The 13,762-nt window shown below is 24.6% G+C and overlaps 3 protein-coding genes across 7 annotated transcripts in view; 2 read left to right on the plus strand and 1 right to left on the minus strand.

The window, feature by feature from the left end:
• Positions 1 to 8,504, plus strand: part of LOC114130367 (uncharacterized) — a 29,608-nt gene extending 21,104 nt beyond the window's left edge. Inside the window, exons 1-8 of one of the 2 annotated variants that reach the window (XM_027995334.2) lie at positions 1,000 to 1,410; positions 3,944 to 4,035; positions 4,302 to 4,464; positions 4,535 to 4,586; positions 5,772 to 5,961; positions 6,023 to 6,185; positions 7,280 to 7,407; positions 8,061 to 8,504. In XM_027995334.2, the coding sequence (XP_027851135.1) occupies positions 4,024 to 4,035; positions 4,302 to 4,464; positions 4,535 to 4,586; positions 5,772 to 5,961; positions 6,023 to 6,185; positions 7,280 to 7,407; positions 8,061 to 8,219 (867 nt within the window). In that variant the 5' untranslated portion in view covers positions 1,000 to 1,410; positions 3,944 to 4,023 and the 3' untranslated portion in view covers positions 8,220 to 8,504. Of the gene's footprint in view, positions 1 to 999; positions 1,411 to 3,943; positions 4,036 to 4,301; positions 4,465 to 4,534; positions 4,587 to 5,771; positions 5,962 to 6,022; positions 6,186 to 7,279; positions 7,408 to 8,060 lie in introns of those variants that run through there. The other variant, XM_027995333.2, reaches the window with a different exon arrangement.
• The window catches only part of LOC126551690 (pumilio homolog 3-like), a 149,794-nt gene that overhangs the window by 45,464 nt on the left and 90,568 nt on the right, over positions 1 to 13,762 (minus strand). The window lies entirely within an intron of this gene.
• Positions 11,525 to 13,308, plus strand: LOC114130366 (THAP domain-containing protein 2-like). Its single transcript, XM_027995332.2, has 5 exons — positions 11,525 to 12,076; positions 12,229 to 12,399; positions 12,624 to 12,665; positions 12,887 to 12,958; positions 13,018 to 13,308. Exons 1-4 carry the CDS (start codon positions 12,009 to 12,011, stop codon positions 12,942 to 12,944), a joined length of 339 nt encoding a protein of 112 aa, XP_027851133.1. The 5' UTR covers positions 11,525 to 12,008; the 3' UTR covers positions 12,945 to 12,958; positions 13,018 to 13,308.

Consider the following 13,762-nt stretch of genomic DNA (forward strand, 5'->3'; position numbering starts at 1 on the left):
AGTAGGTAAAGTTTGGCTAGCTTTCGGTGATGAGCGTGTACATCGTGTGATATTTGTATCGTGCACGCAAATCATTACCTAAATGGCTAAATCTCAATTCTTCTCTACACCGCGTTACATAGTATTACATTAAGTTTAAAAGCGAAAATTGACCACAACTCACTACAACAATTCTACAATATCGAAGAGTTCTATAAAAAATGAATTAAAAGCTTAAGCAAATTCTTCCATGCTGCAACTTTGTGTGCACCTATTTGAGAATTTCTTTAAACGTTTGGCTGTCATAAAGTTCGAAAAATTCAGTCAATTTCTAGTTACGGGAAAGGGCCAAATGATACAATAGGTATACTTACAATTACAAATAACATAAAAACTATTGAACGATTCAAAATTAATTTACTGCGAAAAAGATTACGCGCTTCGTAGAAATTCAGATTTTTATCGTTAGGTACCTACTTATTTGTTTTTTATTCCAAAGATGTGAACTCTCTTATAAGACCGAGTTCCACTCAGATTTTTTAATAATAGGTAACTAAAAATAACGCTAGAAATAAATTTTTATGAATATGTAGGTACTTATTCGACGATGGGAGATGTATATTACCTACGTCATAAACATAAAAGACATAATATTATTCCTGGGGTTGCGGGTACGATATTTTTCAATATAATGAGTTAAAAGTTAGGTAAATAGGAAAAAAGTACTAAACAAGTAGGTAGGTGTAATCAGTTGAGTACCTACATTGTTCGGTTTTTTTTTTTCAACTAAACATTTTTTACTTGCTCCAAAGCACAATAAGCAAGTTTTGTAAAAGTATAAAATATATATATATATATATATATATATATATATAATATTATATCACAAAATAATATAATACACTGAAAATCGGAAGTGAAAACGCGTCGCGCACGCGCACGAACGTAATCGCCGCCGACAACGACGACGACGACGATTTTACACAGACCTGACCTTCACTACATAAACGCTACTACAGTCTACAACAGTATTACGACGTTATCGTTTTCAACGCGGAAATCAACAAAAACATTATCTACTGATAACACAACACACACAAACACACACACTGCAGAAATAATATGACACATCGGGCGACCACTTTGCGTACGGAATCGCGCGAGTATTGTTGAAAATGTTATGGAATCGGTGAAAACGGTTTTCTAGTGTTGCGGCGATCAAGTCTGCGGTATCGTTTCCTCGGCAGAGTCTTTCTACACGCAACTTACACTGTTTTTCCGCGGCATAACGATCCAGCCGTCCGTAATCGTCGTACCGCAACACCGCTCTGGGCAGGTAGCGACCTGGTGCGGGTGAGCTCATAGCCGTCGGTAGTCGTGGCGGACTCTACGGATCGTGTCGTCGTCCAGACTCCACCGCTACCGAAAAAGGTACGAGCAATAATGATACGATGTCAATTGTGCTGACACGTTGGTTCCTCATCGAATACTACGCTACGTTAGTTCCATATACCCGAGCGGGTGTGTAGGTACTTGGCAAATATTGTTGTCGGGCACCGTTGGTCTTTGTGATGTTTTTCTTCTCGACGACACCTGTTTGCATGCGTCTTATATTAGACGTCTTGCCGAGAATATTATTTGTTGTTCGTTAATTATTTTTTTGTTATTTTGCAAATTATGAACATGTAATACCCTCATTGTCGCTGTAGACCATAGAAACATAAATTAAATAGTAGTTTGTGATTTGCAATAGGTAATATATTATTACATGACTTGTAAGTTTTTACCAATTGATAACCAATATATACATTTTTAAGTTATTTTAATTTTTGTCTTACTATGATATTCATTATCTTAATATAATTATCCACACAATTGTTATGTCGTTTATTAACACTCATTCTATTTGATACCAACTATTTTAATTAAAAATAAGTGTTTTATAATATTGGTATATTAATAATTATACTAATGATATAATTATTGTATGTTAACAAATTAAAAGTGAATGATAAACAACATTTGTCCAACTGGTTTACAAATGTCATGAAGTGAGATCTACAAAACAGGTTTTTATTTGCTTTGGTTTAAACAGAAAGTATTTAGCTTACATGAATAAGTAGGTACATTTTTAATGTTTTAAAAAGTTGAAAATTGATTTAATTTAATTATCAATTTAACATATTTTTATTGTTTAGTTAATAGGTTAAATTGTGGTACCTACCACTATAACTTTTGTCTTATTTGATTCTTAATTTTTGAACTAATTTGGATTTAATTTATAAAAACAGAGTACCTAAACATTAACATTGTTGTTAAATATATTTGAATAATTTATCACTTTTTTACTGTTCAGATAAAAAACTTTTATTCTAAAAAAAAATTTGAAATCATGCCGTAATTTAACAAAAAAAATAAAGTGATACTGTTTAACCATTACTATAATAGTTAGTTTCTACAAATCACAACAGACTCAGTTAAATAGTGCCAGTAAACATTTAAATTATGTTTTTTATAATTGTCATACACATTAATTTCCTAGGTAGACCTATATTTAACAGCAATAAATGAATAGGTATTTTTGGTTTTATTTAAAATTAAATAAGTAAGAATTAAATGGATCATTTATTTCTTAGTACAATAAATAAAACAATTTTAGTTGAAAAATTACTAATTGAGTACTTCTATGGTTTTGAGTAGTTGCCAAGTTGTGTTATATTTGGTTGAAGAACTTATGCATATACAAATAAAGTAGGTATATTGAAATGTGTCAAACTTCATAATTGTAAGCAATTTCTTTAAAAGAGTTTTATTAGCTATAAATCTATGCTTTTTAAAGATTTACAATTTAAATTTATTCTATCTCATCAATAATACAAATTGAGTCTTCTATAGTAAAGTGTAATTGTGAAAACACTGTTGCTATATAATATTTATATCAGCTCTTAAAGTTCAATTTTATTATTTTACATAGGTAGGTATTCACATTCAGTTGGTTATATTACTATTGGCTAAATTTAATATCTATAAAAGAAGTAAACATTTTTAAGTGTGTATTTACTGATACGATAGCATTAATCAATTGTATAAACAATATTTAAAGTGTCATATTAACGCTGATGCCAGAGGCCTAAGATAATAAATATACAAAATAAATATATTTATTAGATTTTATTTAGAATTAGTACATTTTTAATTTTTACGAATACAGTATTTATTTATTTATTTGTTTAGAATTTCTTTTTTCTTTATATTTTAAGTAAAAAAGTTCTCTCAAATTAACAAAAGAATATTATATTGTTTAGTGTATAATTGTATACTAATCTGAGAAAGTTACATATCAAAAAATATCTGCCTTATATATTTATTATAATTTTTTGTGAAAATAATCATACAGTAATAGTGCTGTTAATATTTAATACATTAATAGTAAATTATATAATATTTACTGCTTTTTAAATAGTTTTAGTTTATTTATTTTATACATTTTTTTACTAAATATGTATAGTTATTAATATTGAATAATTAACACATTATTAAACTACTTAAAATATTAATTTAAAATTAACAGTTGAATTGGGTACATTTAAGACAATCATATTTTGCTTACATTACTTTGAGATTTAAAAATTATAAAATGTATATCTATGATATTGAATATATATTTACAATATTAAACTATTAAACAATATTTGTTATTATAAATTTTAAACTACATTTTTAATTAATTTAAATTGATTATATATTCTTGTCTGAGTATTGCTTTGATTAGTTATTCTAAGTGATGTCCTATCAACTATATTTCTTATAAAAATTAAAGGTCAGAAACATCTATAAATCATAATATAATATCATATAATGTGTTAAATTACATTTAATTCTAATAGTATTACTTATTTAAAATTTGTTGTTAATAAACTGTACTACTCTACTGGTTTTCATAAAATGTATATTTTATTTCCAGATGATCTCTACACACAGTCAAACTCAGAAGAAAACACACGCGGGACTATATTTCAACAATCTACTACATTGACAGCAAAAATGTGGCCTCCTGTATGTTTTATCTAATTTGATTTTTGCTAAAAATGTTATTAATCATATAATATATTTTGTTCGTTTTTTCTAACCATTTATGTTTACATTCATATCAGTTCTTAGATTAATGCAAATCAATTTAAATTGTTAAAGCATTGTTTAGTAAACTAATAAATGTAGTCTATTATTTATGAAATAATTATAGTCTAACAAATTATATTTTTAATGAAATAGTCAAATAGGTTAACAAATTTTGCTAAATAAATAATACTATTGTTGTGTAGGATATTTCTGGAGGTTTTGATTGGACCTTGGATGTTTTCGGATGGAAATTAGACAAAGATCAACTGTCAATTGTTATAGTATGTGCTATTGTCATTATAGTAATTACTTCAATAACAATTGTATTTATAATTTGGTATTGTTGTTTTTGTAAAAAAAAAAATGGTAAGCAATATTATTAAGTCTATGTTATACTTTTTTATCATTTCTAATTATTTATTATTATTATTTTTAGTACAAAACAGTTGTGAAGAAGAAGAACAAAGAAGTAATACTAACATACCTAGGTAATTACATAGTACATTTCATAATATAGACATAAGTTGTCAATAATTTATTTAGCTTTATAGTTTTTAAGGTTTAAACAGTTTTATGATATATTTTATGAATTATAAAACTTAAATTTAGTTCAATTTTGTATATTATGTTAAGATTCTGTCCTTCACATAAAGTTAGGCTTTTATAATTATGGCCAAATATGAATATAATTTGTGTTTATGACTTAATTTATTTATTGTTTAAATCACTAAAATATATAAAATCTAAATAAATCAAAATACTTTAAATGTGTTAACTATTTTGAACAGTCATAAATAATTTACCTTTTTTGTTTTTTAAATTATAATATTATTTAGGGTTTGGTTGTAAAAATATGTACTGTATTATTTGTATTTATAATTTTAATACATATAAAATAAAATATAAATTGTATAAATTGTTGCTAAAAAAATAGTAACATATTCATTTAAAACTATAATAAGTACAATATATATTTTTTAAGCATTCTTAGACCTATTATGCCATTTTTTTTTTTTAAATAAAGTGCAAATGTTCACTGTAGTGAATAATAGTTGATTCAAATAATTACTGTTGACTTGTATAGTTTTAATTTGTTTATACTGAAGCATAAATAAATGCCAATAAACTTCTATTATTAACCATTAAGTAAGATATAAATACAGCAAAAATTTTCTATAGCAATAAACTGTTGAGAGTAATAATTGTAAATTCAATATTTCTGCTTATTAACTTGATAGCCTTGATTTGTTTAACAGTGATTCTAAGCATTTGTAGATGATATAGCTCAAAAATATTTAAATAATTTTTAGTTATTAAAAATTGTTGTTACAACATTAATTATATTTTGAAAATGAGCATTGTTACTAGTGATTTTTTTTTATTGACAAAACATTCATATTTTTGTATTTTTAATGGTATTTACTTGTTATTGATGGCAATGATTATTCAAATTTTAACTTTGATTTTCCCCTAATTTATTAAATAATTTTTGAACAGAAATATTAAAATGTATAGTTACAAAAAAAAAAAAAAAATTGAATTTGAATTTGTTTGTAAAAAAAAGTTGTTAATTTTTATTTACATGTGTAATTTGAATTGATGATAAAATAATGCAAATAATAATGCAAATGGTTTATTATTAATAATAACATAAATAATTTTATATTTTCTAGTTATTCCACAGTATTTCTAGACCCCAAAACTGGAAATTTTATATATAGTAACCGTATTGTTGAGTTATTTCCTGAAAGAGAAGGTTCTCCTGATCATTGGTTTTTCAATGATCAAGGAGAGGAACCTGTAAGTACAAATACAGTACCACGTTCAGCTTCTGTACCACCAGCAAAACAACTTCAGTCATTTGTATGTTCTATTGATGTATTTATTAAGATTTAAAAAAATTAACAATTTTTTTTTATTTCAGGATCCTTGTATACGTGAAATAAAAGAATTTATTAGCAATGAATCATTTGACGTGCCTAATTTGCATTATATTGACAATGAGACCCAAAATGACCCTTGCCATTTGCCAAACGCTTTACCTCAGATCTCTGAATTTAATCCTCACCAATTCACTTCCAGTAGCAGTGAGTATTATTTTTGTTAGTGACTTAAATATTTTCAAATTTATGTAAATAAGAAAATAAAAAATAAATAGTATAGTTTAATAATAGAGCTTCTCTAACTTTATTCATTTTATATTGTACATGTTTTATTACTTATTACATTTGAATACAATTAAAAGAATGTTTATGTATCCTATTTCAAAATGCATAATATAATACATTTACATTCAGTGTTTACTTTAGTTAGTTTTAATAATGTGTTATTCTTATTTACATATATTACATGCATTTTTTTTTAAATATTTTGAGGTGAATATAATAGATTATTTTTTTCCCTATTTTTAAAAATTCATATATATTATTTGTAAAGTAGGTACTTAGGTATTATTTATCAATTTATTATCTAAAAATTAAAAATAATAGTTTTCTTATCCATTATTTTGTTCTGTTTTATCCACAGTTTTAATTGCTTGTAAAATATTTTTTTTAAATTTCTAATAACTATACTTTTTACCCGTCCAGAATGTTATCACTCATTATACATTTTATATAATAAGGTTATAATTATTACTGTACTAAGTGTACTTGAATGATACAATGTGTTTAAATTTTAAACAATTAAACCCTTCAAATATATTTCTTAAGATTGATGTAAAATGTAAAATAGAATAGTTTTATATATACAGTAAAACTCCGATTATTCGAACGCCAATCATCCGGACGTCCAATTAACCAAATGAGAGAAAAAAATGAAAAAGTCGACTTTTTTTAGTTTTAAAATATGTCACATATTATAATAAAAGCTTATTTTTTTTCACTTAAATATTTCAATAAAAATATTTGTTTATATTTTAAATTATATCACATACATATTATTAATAAATGCATACATACAATAATATAACCTTTGATACCTATGTCATGTGTCAATCGTCCGGATATTTGCTTAACCACCTTTGACCACCCTTGACATTAGTTAGTCCGGATAATCGGAGTTCTACTGTATATATATTAACAATTTTTAAATGATTGTTATTTTAATGAAATTCAATATAAATTTGGACTTAATGGTTTAAATAATAAGCTACAACTAATTAAAATTAAATTTCATTTAGTTTTGGAAAATTGCCATACTTGTGATGGAAAATCTATAACATTACGAACGAGAAGTCTTCCAACACACGTGAGAAACAAGAAACGGCCATTCTCAACATCTGATAATTTATCAGAACTTTATGCCAAGGTATTTTTTATCTTTTATGAAAAAATGTACAGTTATTATAGAACAAGTTCTGTACAACTATTTTAACACAGCAGCTTTCAAACTTTTATTAACGCATTCCTAGAAAATAGTTTGTATTTTACGGAACACCAATGTCTCTAACTCCAACTCAATTTCCATATTTCAATTATTTATTGAAAAATCAGTGTTTTATTGATATAATTTGTTCAGGATTTTTTTCTATTAAGTTATTACGCTATTTCCTTTTTCTTTTTTTCTTTTATTTTAGAATGTAAAGTTTAAAGTTTTATACTGTTCAAATTCAAATTAAAACTAATATTTAGCTACTAGTATTATTGAAGAGGTTTTTTCTCTAAACATAATATAACATTTTTTCCCTTCATACATTGAAATTGTCCTACTGAACCTTTGAGTTCTGCAGAACCCACTTTGGGAATTACTGTGTGTATTAATGTAAACTATTTACAATAATCTTTTATTATTATTATTTTTTAATGGTAATAAAATGTTACAAAACTTTCACAATTCAGGGTAATGGCATTGGTAATAATGTGGCATTGATGTAAGAGTGTTTCAATAAGAAATATTCTAAGTGTACCTATCGAATAATTATTTTATTATTATTTTTATTAATTATTATATTTATTTTTCAGGTAAATTTCAGTAAGAAAAGGAAAAATCGCATGAGAAATGATGAAGCTGCCATAATCGCCATGAGCAAATCCAGAAGCCAGTTCCTCAACAACAAAGACACAGATATATTGGTTGACAATGAAGCAGTTATTGTTTATGATGAACGAACTGCTTTATAAAAATATAATACTATGTGATATAAATGTAGGCTAATTGCGTTTAGAATCTCTTATGTACTATATACATTTATATTGTGATAATTGTTTCTATTTTGAGCAAGGTTATTGTAATAAATATGAGTACAGTATGTACAGTTAAAATGCTGAGCAAGATAAACTATAAACTGCGTTTTACTAAGATATATGTTGTACTTCATTATAATATATTGAATAATAATTGTCTTAAAACATCATATTATAATATACATATTACACTAAAACTAATACAATTTTTTTAAAACTGTATTATTAGTATTATTATTATTTTTTTATCTTCTCTTATTATTTTTATTACTGTTATATTTAATTATGTATATAATTATCAAATAAATTAGTAAAAAGAAAATATAATAATAATAATAAAAATCTTTGATAATTTAACAAGTCTATGCCATGTTTGTATAATATATTTAAACTTTTATATTCAAATTTATTTTATACAATTATACCTTAATAATAATTTGATGAATTCATTATAATATTTTATTTGATTTTCATAGTTTTAATTTTTAAAGCTATTAAATTTATTGGTGGAAACATGAGGATAACATGTAGATATTCTATGGAAATAATTTTTTTATATTTTATTTTATTTTATGTTATATTTTGATATAATTAAATTAAATAATTCAAAATGACATTAGTTTATATTTAGATAGACAATACAATTAGCACAATTGTTATAAGAAGATAGATTAATGGGTACAGCATTACAGCTCTGCTGTACAGCATAAATGTCCTGTAGGTTCGTCAATTTTTTTTATTAGAATTTTTTTATATGATACAATTTTAAAATATTTTGATCTTTTTAAAGTTGTTTTTAAGCTATTTAAAAATATTAAAAATACTTGGATCACATAGTTTTTTTTTTAAGGCATTCTGAAGTTTGTAAAAATTTGAAAATTATTTTGTAATAAACAATTTATAACATATTAAATTTTTATAGATAAGATTAAAAAATTCAATTTAGTTATTCATAAATAATTTATGATAACAAAAAATCTAAAAAAAAATATGTGTGTCATTTTTTTTTTCATATAGTCATTTGAATTTCAAAATTAGATGAAATTATATATTTAATGAACAAATAACCATTTTAATAATTTTGTTATAATATCCTGAATTTATTTTGGGGACATACAACTTTTACATATGTTAGTAATTTTACTATAGGCCATGACATTTTTAAAACATTTAAATTGATTTTATGCTATTCCCTATTTAAACATTCTGCAGTAAGTCAGTTTTAACTCAAAATGTAACTAAAGTAATATATAGTATTATTAAAATATATTCTATTATAATAATTAAATACCTAATAAAGTAATTGCCATGTTTTCATCAAAATAAATTAATTTAATAGCAATAACAAGAATCATACCATGAAATAAACTTAGTGATATACCTAGTCTGACAGCTAGAGACTATTATTACTTAGAATCGTTTTTCATTAACAATAACAATAGTTGAAAACAATTGAAAACTTAGATTATTGTGATACCATATTATTCAAAATTTTTATTCAAATTAGTTTATAAAAGAATGTACAATCATTTTTTTTTTCATTATGAAAAACGATTTCATGATTGGTACAAGTGTGTATAATTTTTCAGATTTTCCTTAATTCAGAATTCTATTGATTATTTAACAGCAAAATAATTTGGCTTATTTATACTAGTAAATATTTTTATAATCGTTAAGAATAATATTTTAAAAATGTAAAATTCTACATAATATGCCACAACTCTAACATTAATTTAGCTACATCAAATCATAAAAGGTGCAAAGATATTATGATTATTATTTACTAGTAGCATTTTACAACCACATCTTATACATTAAACGAGTTAATTGTAATAAGGTGTGATTATTACAAATCTGTTTGGTAGTAGAATAAAATAAAAGTTAAATTAACAATAAAATGACAAATTTACAAAATAAACGACACCAATAGGCTTAATTAAAATGTGATTAATAGATCATATTTTACTTAAGTGTTTATTAATATAAGATTATACGAGTAATCATACTATAATGGGTCTGTAATGTTTTTAAAATATAGGCAGATAAAATCCAGTCTAGTTTCTGTTTTATTTGTATCATTATTATTTATCATAGTCTAAAAAACTTTTCAACCATTATTAAATTTACCTAATGTAAGAATGTTAAACATTTAACCTAATTTTTAGAGCCTATAGCACAGACGCAACTAGATCAATACTTTTGAGGGTGCACAAATAGTAAAGAACTCACAGAGTTGTGAGGGCAAAACCCCCACACCCCCAGCTTATAACTCCAATTATTAGCTTTTACATAACACTAATAAAAACAATAACTGCTAATGTAAATGTATATTATACTTTATTTTAATATTGATAATACAATTGAGGTTAACAAAATTAAATGATTAAGAGTATCTATTTTAACATGATTTTTCTTGAATGCAAATTATATTTATTTTAAATTTGTTCACTTTTCAAACTATTTGTTATGTTTACAAGTAGCAGAAATTATTGTTATATTGGAAATTAATTTCAGGCTTTATAGTTATCGGTGACTCACCTTATAATAATTTATAAAAAAAGAATCAATAGATGATACTATTGATAAACTTTCTTCTATTGTTTACTTAATTGTATCATACTTATGTTGGATAGGTATATCAAGAGTTATTTTATTTTGTTCTGCCAATAGTTCAAGTTTTTGCCAAAGTATAAAATATTCCTCATTACAAAGTAATTCTTAAAATAATGATAAATTATCGAAATTGAGAGAATCTAATATAATTATAATATAAATATATTATAATATCATTATGATTGTTGTTCCATGAATTACGAATAACTACGTTTATGCAACCCGTATAAACGTTATAAGTCAAAACTTATTATTTATTAGTACATTACAAAATAAGACTATATAATGTATAAAATATATATGTATATTGTATATATATTATGTATAGCCGAGAACATAATAGCAAATAGGCAATTATTTCTCTTAATATACATTATGATAACTACAATATTTTTTAAAAAATGGATTTTATTTGGGGGGGGGGTGCATAAGTCCCCTGAGCACCCCTTAGTTGCACCAATGGTCTATAGTGAGTAGTTAAGTAGTTAAGTAGTAATTATTTTTCTCATAATGTAATACATTTATTAGGGACATCAAATTTTGTTTTGTAACTTTAGTGACACTCATTTACACGGCATTTTAATTGACGCCAATACACCATAGTAAAGTACATGAAATACGACTTAAATACAAAACTGAATTTAGGAAATAAGAAAATTATGGAATATTTTTTATGATAAAAATAATAAGCAAATAATTATGACATAATATGTAGAAATTAGGAAGAGAATAATAAAAAATAAATACATTGTTAATAGATAATACTTGTAACAATAAAAATTTGAAAGGACGCCAAAAACACCAGTTTGAGAATATTTGCAATTGATTTGGTTGATGATAGATAGATAAAAACACTTTTCGTGATTGTTGACCAGCTGTTTAACATCGGTATTGATTTGATTGGGTATCCCCTACTGTATCCATACATCTATAATAATATGTAATGTGTCGTTGGATAACCTGTAAATTTACGCGTCACTCTGCCACTGTATTGACTGAACACATGTTGAAAGATCGTCTTTCACACTTCGACTAACTTTGTTGTGACCAGTCATCTTATATACTGAACTCCGTAACATTGATTATTGTATTAGAATATTTCAATACTTCACAATGTCCCACCAAAATTGCATTGCTTGTTTTACAAATCCTAAAAACACTGAAAATGTTTCTTTCCACAAGTAAGTATTGTATTCATTAAGTAACACAATTAATTATCTACTCTATACTTTCTTAGCCAGTATTATTATCCTGGCCATACGTTTATTGTTATCTTACTGCCATTCTACTTATTATTTATCAGTTAGTCATCCATCATTTTTTTTTTTTTTAGATTCCCTACAGATGAGGTGAGGCGTGAAACATGGATCAAGAAACTTGAATTAGATACATGCGTTATTTCTGAATATACAAGAGTCTGTAGTAAACATTTTTTACCGGAAAGTTTCTCCAGTTACTACCACTTTAAACGTAAACAATTACACCCTAATGCTGTTCCGTTAAGGTAATATTATTTTTATTTATTATCAGGCGCGTATACAAGGGGGATTTTAGGGGTTCGAACCTCCCCGAAATTTCAGGAAATAAGCTTTATTATTTATTAGTTTAGTTGAGATTATATAAGTACAAAAATATACAACCAACCTCCTCCCCCCCCAAAAAAACAAATTTTTGTGTACGCGCTTGTTTATTATAATTGGTTTAATATAATTTGTTTTATTTTTATAGCTACGAAGAAGTTATGAATTATTTGGAGAGTAATAGTCAGAAGTAAGTATTTTATATTTTAGTTATAACTTCTAAATAACTTTATTTATATACTTATATAATATACATGTTAAGTCTCAATGAAAATATACCAAGTTGTTCATCTACTTGTACAGCATTAACTGAAGTTTATGAAATTTATGTATTCCTGTGAAGTAAAATTAGTGAATAAGATAGCATCTATTGAATATTTACTTCTTATACAATTTGTTATATTTTTATAGACCAACAGGAATTGTTGATAACGCAGCCTCCAGGGATGTTAGTAGAATACAAATGTAGTTAGATAAACAGAAGTAAATATTCTATATTTTAACTTTGAATTATTTTTAATATTAAAAAAAATTTCCTCAAGGCCTTCAACATCATCTAAACGTTAATTTCAATACACAAATCAAAAGAAAAAATTGGGAAATTCTTGAAGAATTATCGACTGACCTGACTGATTATAATAATACCTATACCTAAATTGTAAATATATTGTATTCATTAAAATAAACTTTAAGATTATCCCAATCTGGAATATTTTTTATATGTTAAACGTTTATACTTATTATGATCATATTTTTAACTATAAATTAAATAATTTATACTCCAATTCATCAGGTTATTAGTAATTAATAGTAATTATCAATTTATTAGTTGTTTTTTTAATGCCCTAAATAAAATAAACTATTAAATACTATTGTATAAAACGTTATTTAAAATACGTAATAATATGGTAGTAGCATACTAAAATATCTAAACATTTATTGAGGAACCTAGTCTTCTTTCATCCTTTAAATCAAGCTCTGTAAGTAAGTCTTACACACTACCTAAAGAAGAAGAGAAACTCATAAATATGATGTAAGAGAAACATAATATCAATAATAAAACACAAATTCTCAGCAATTAGAAAAATTCTTGGATAATATGTTTAAATTAATTTAGGATTATTGATATATTTAATTAAATCAAATCAAAACAATATTATTAAAGAAATATACATATTAAATATAATTTTAAAAATACAAGCATTTTATAAATTATCAAAATACTATTACATTATACTCTTAGTGGTGAAATATTAATAATTTTTTCAATTTATAATAGCCATCTAA

This window comes from Aphis gossypii, chromosome X, assembly GCF_020184175.1.
Source record: "Aphis gossypii isolate Hap1 chromosome X, ASM2018417v2, whole genome shotgun sequence".
NCBI lineage: Eukaryota > Metazoa > Arthropoda > Insecta > Hemiptera > Aphididae > Aphis > Aphis gossypii.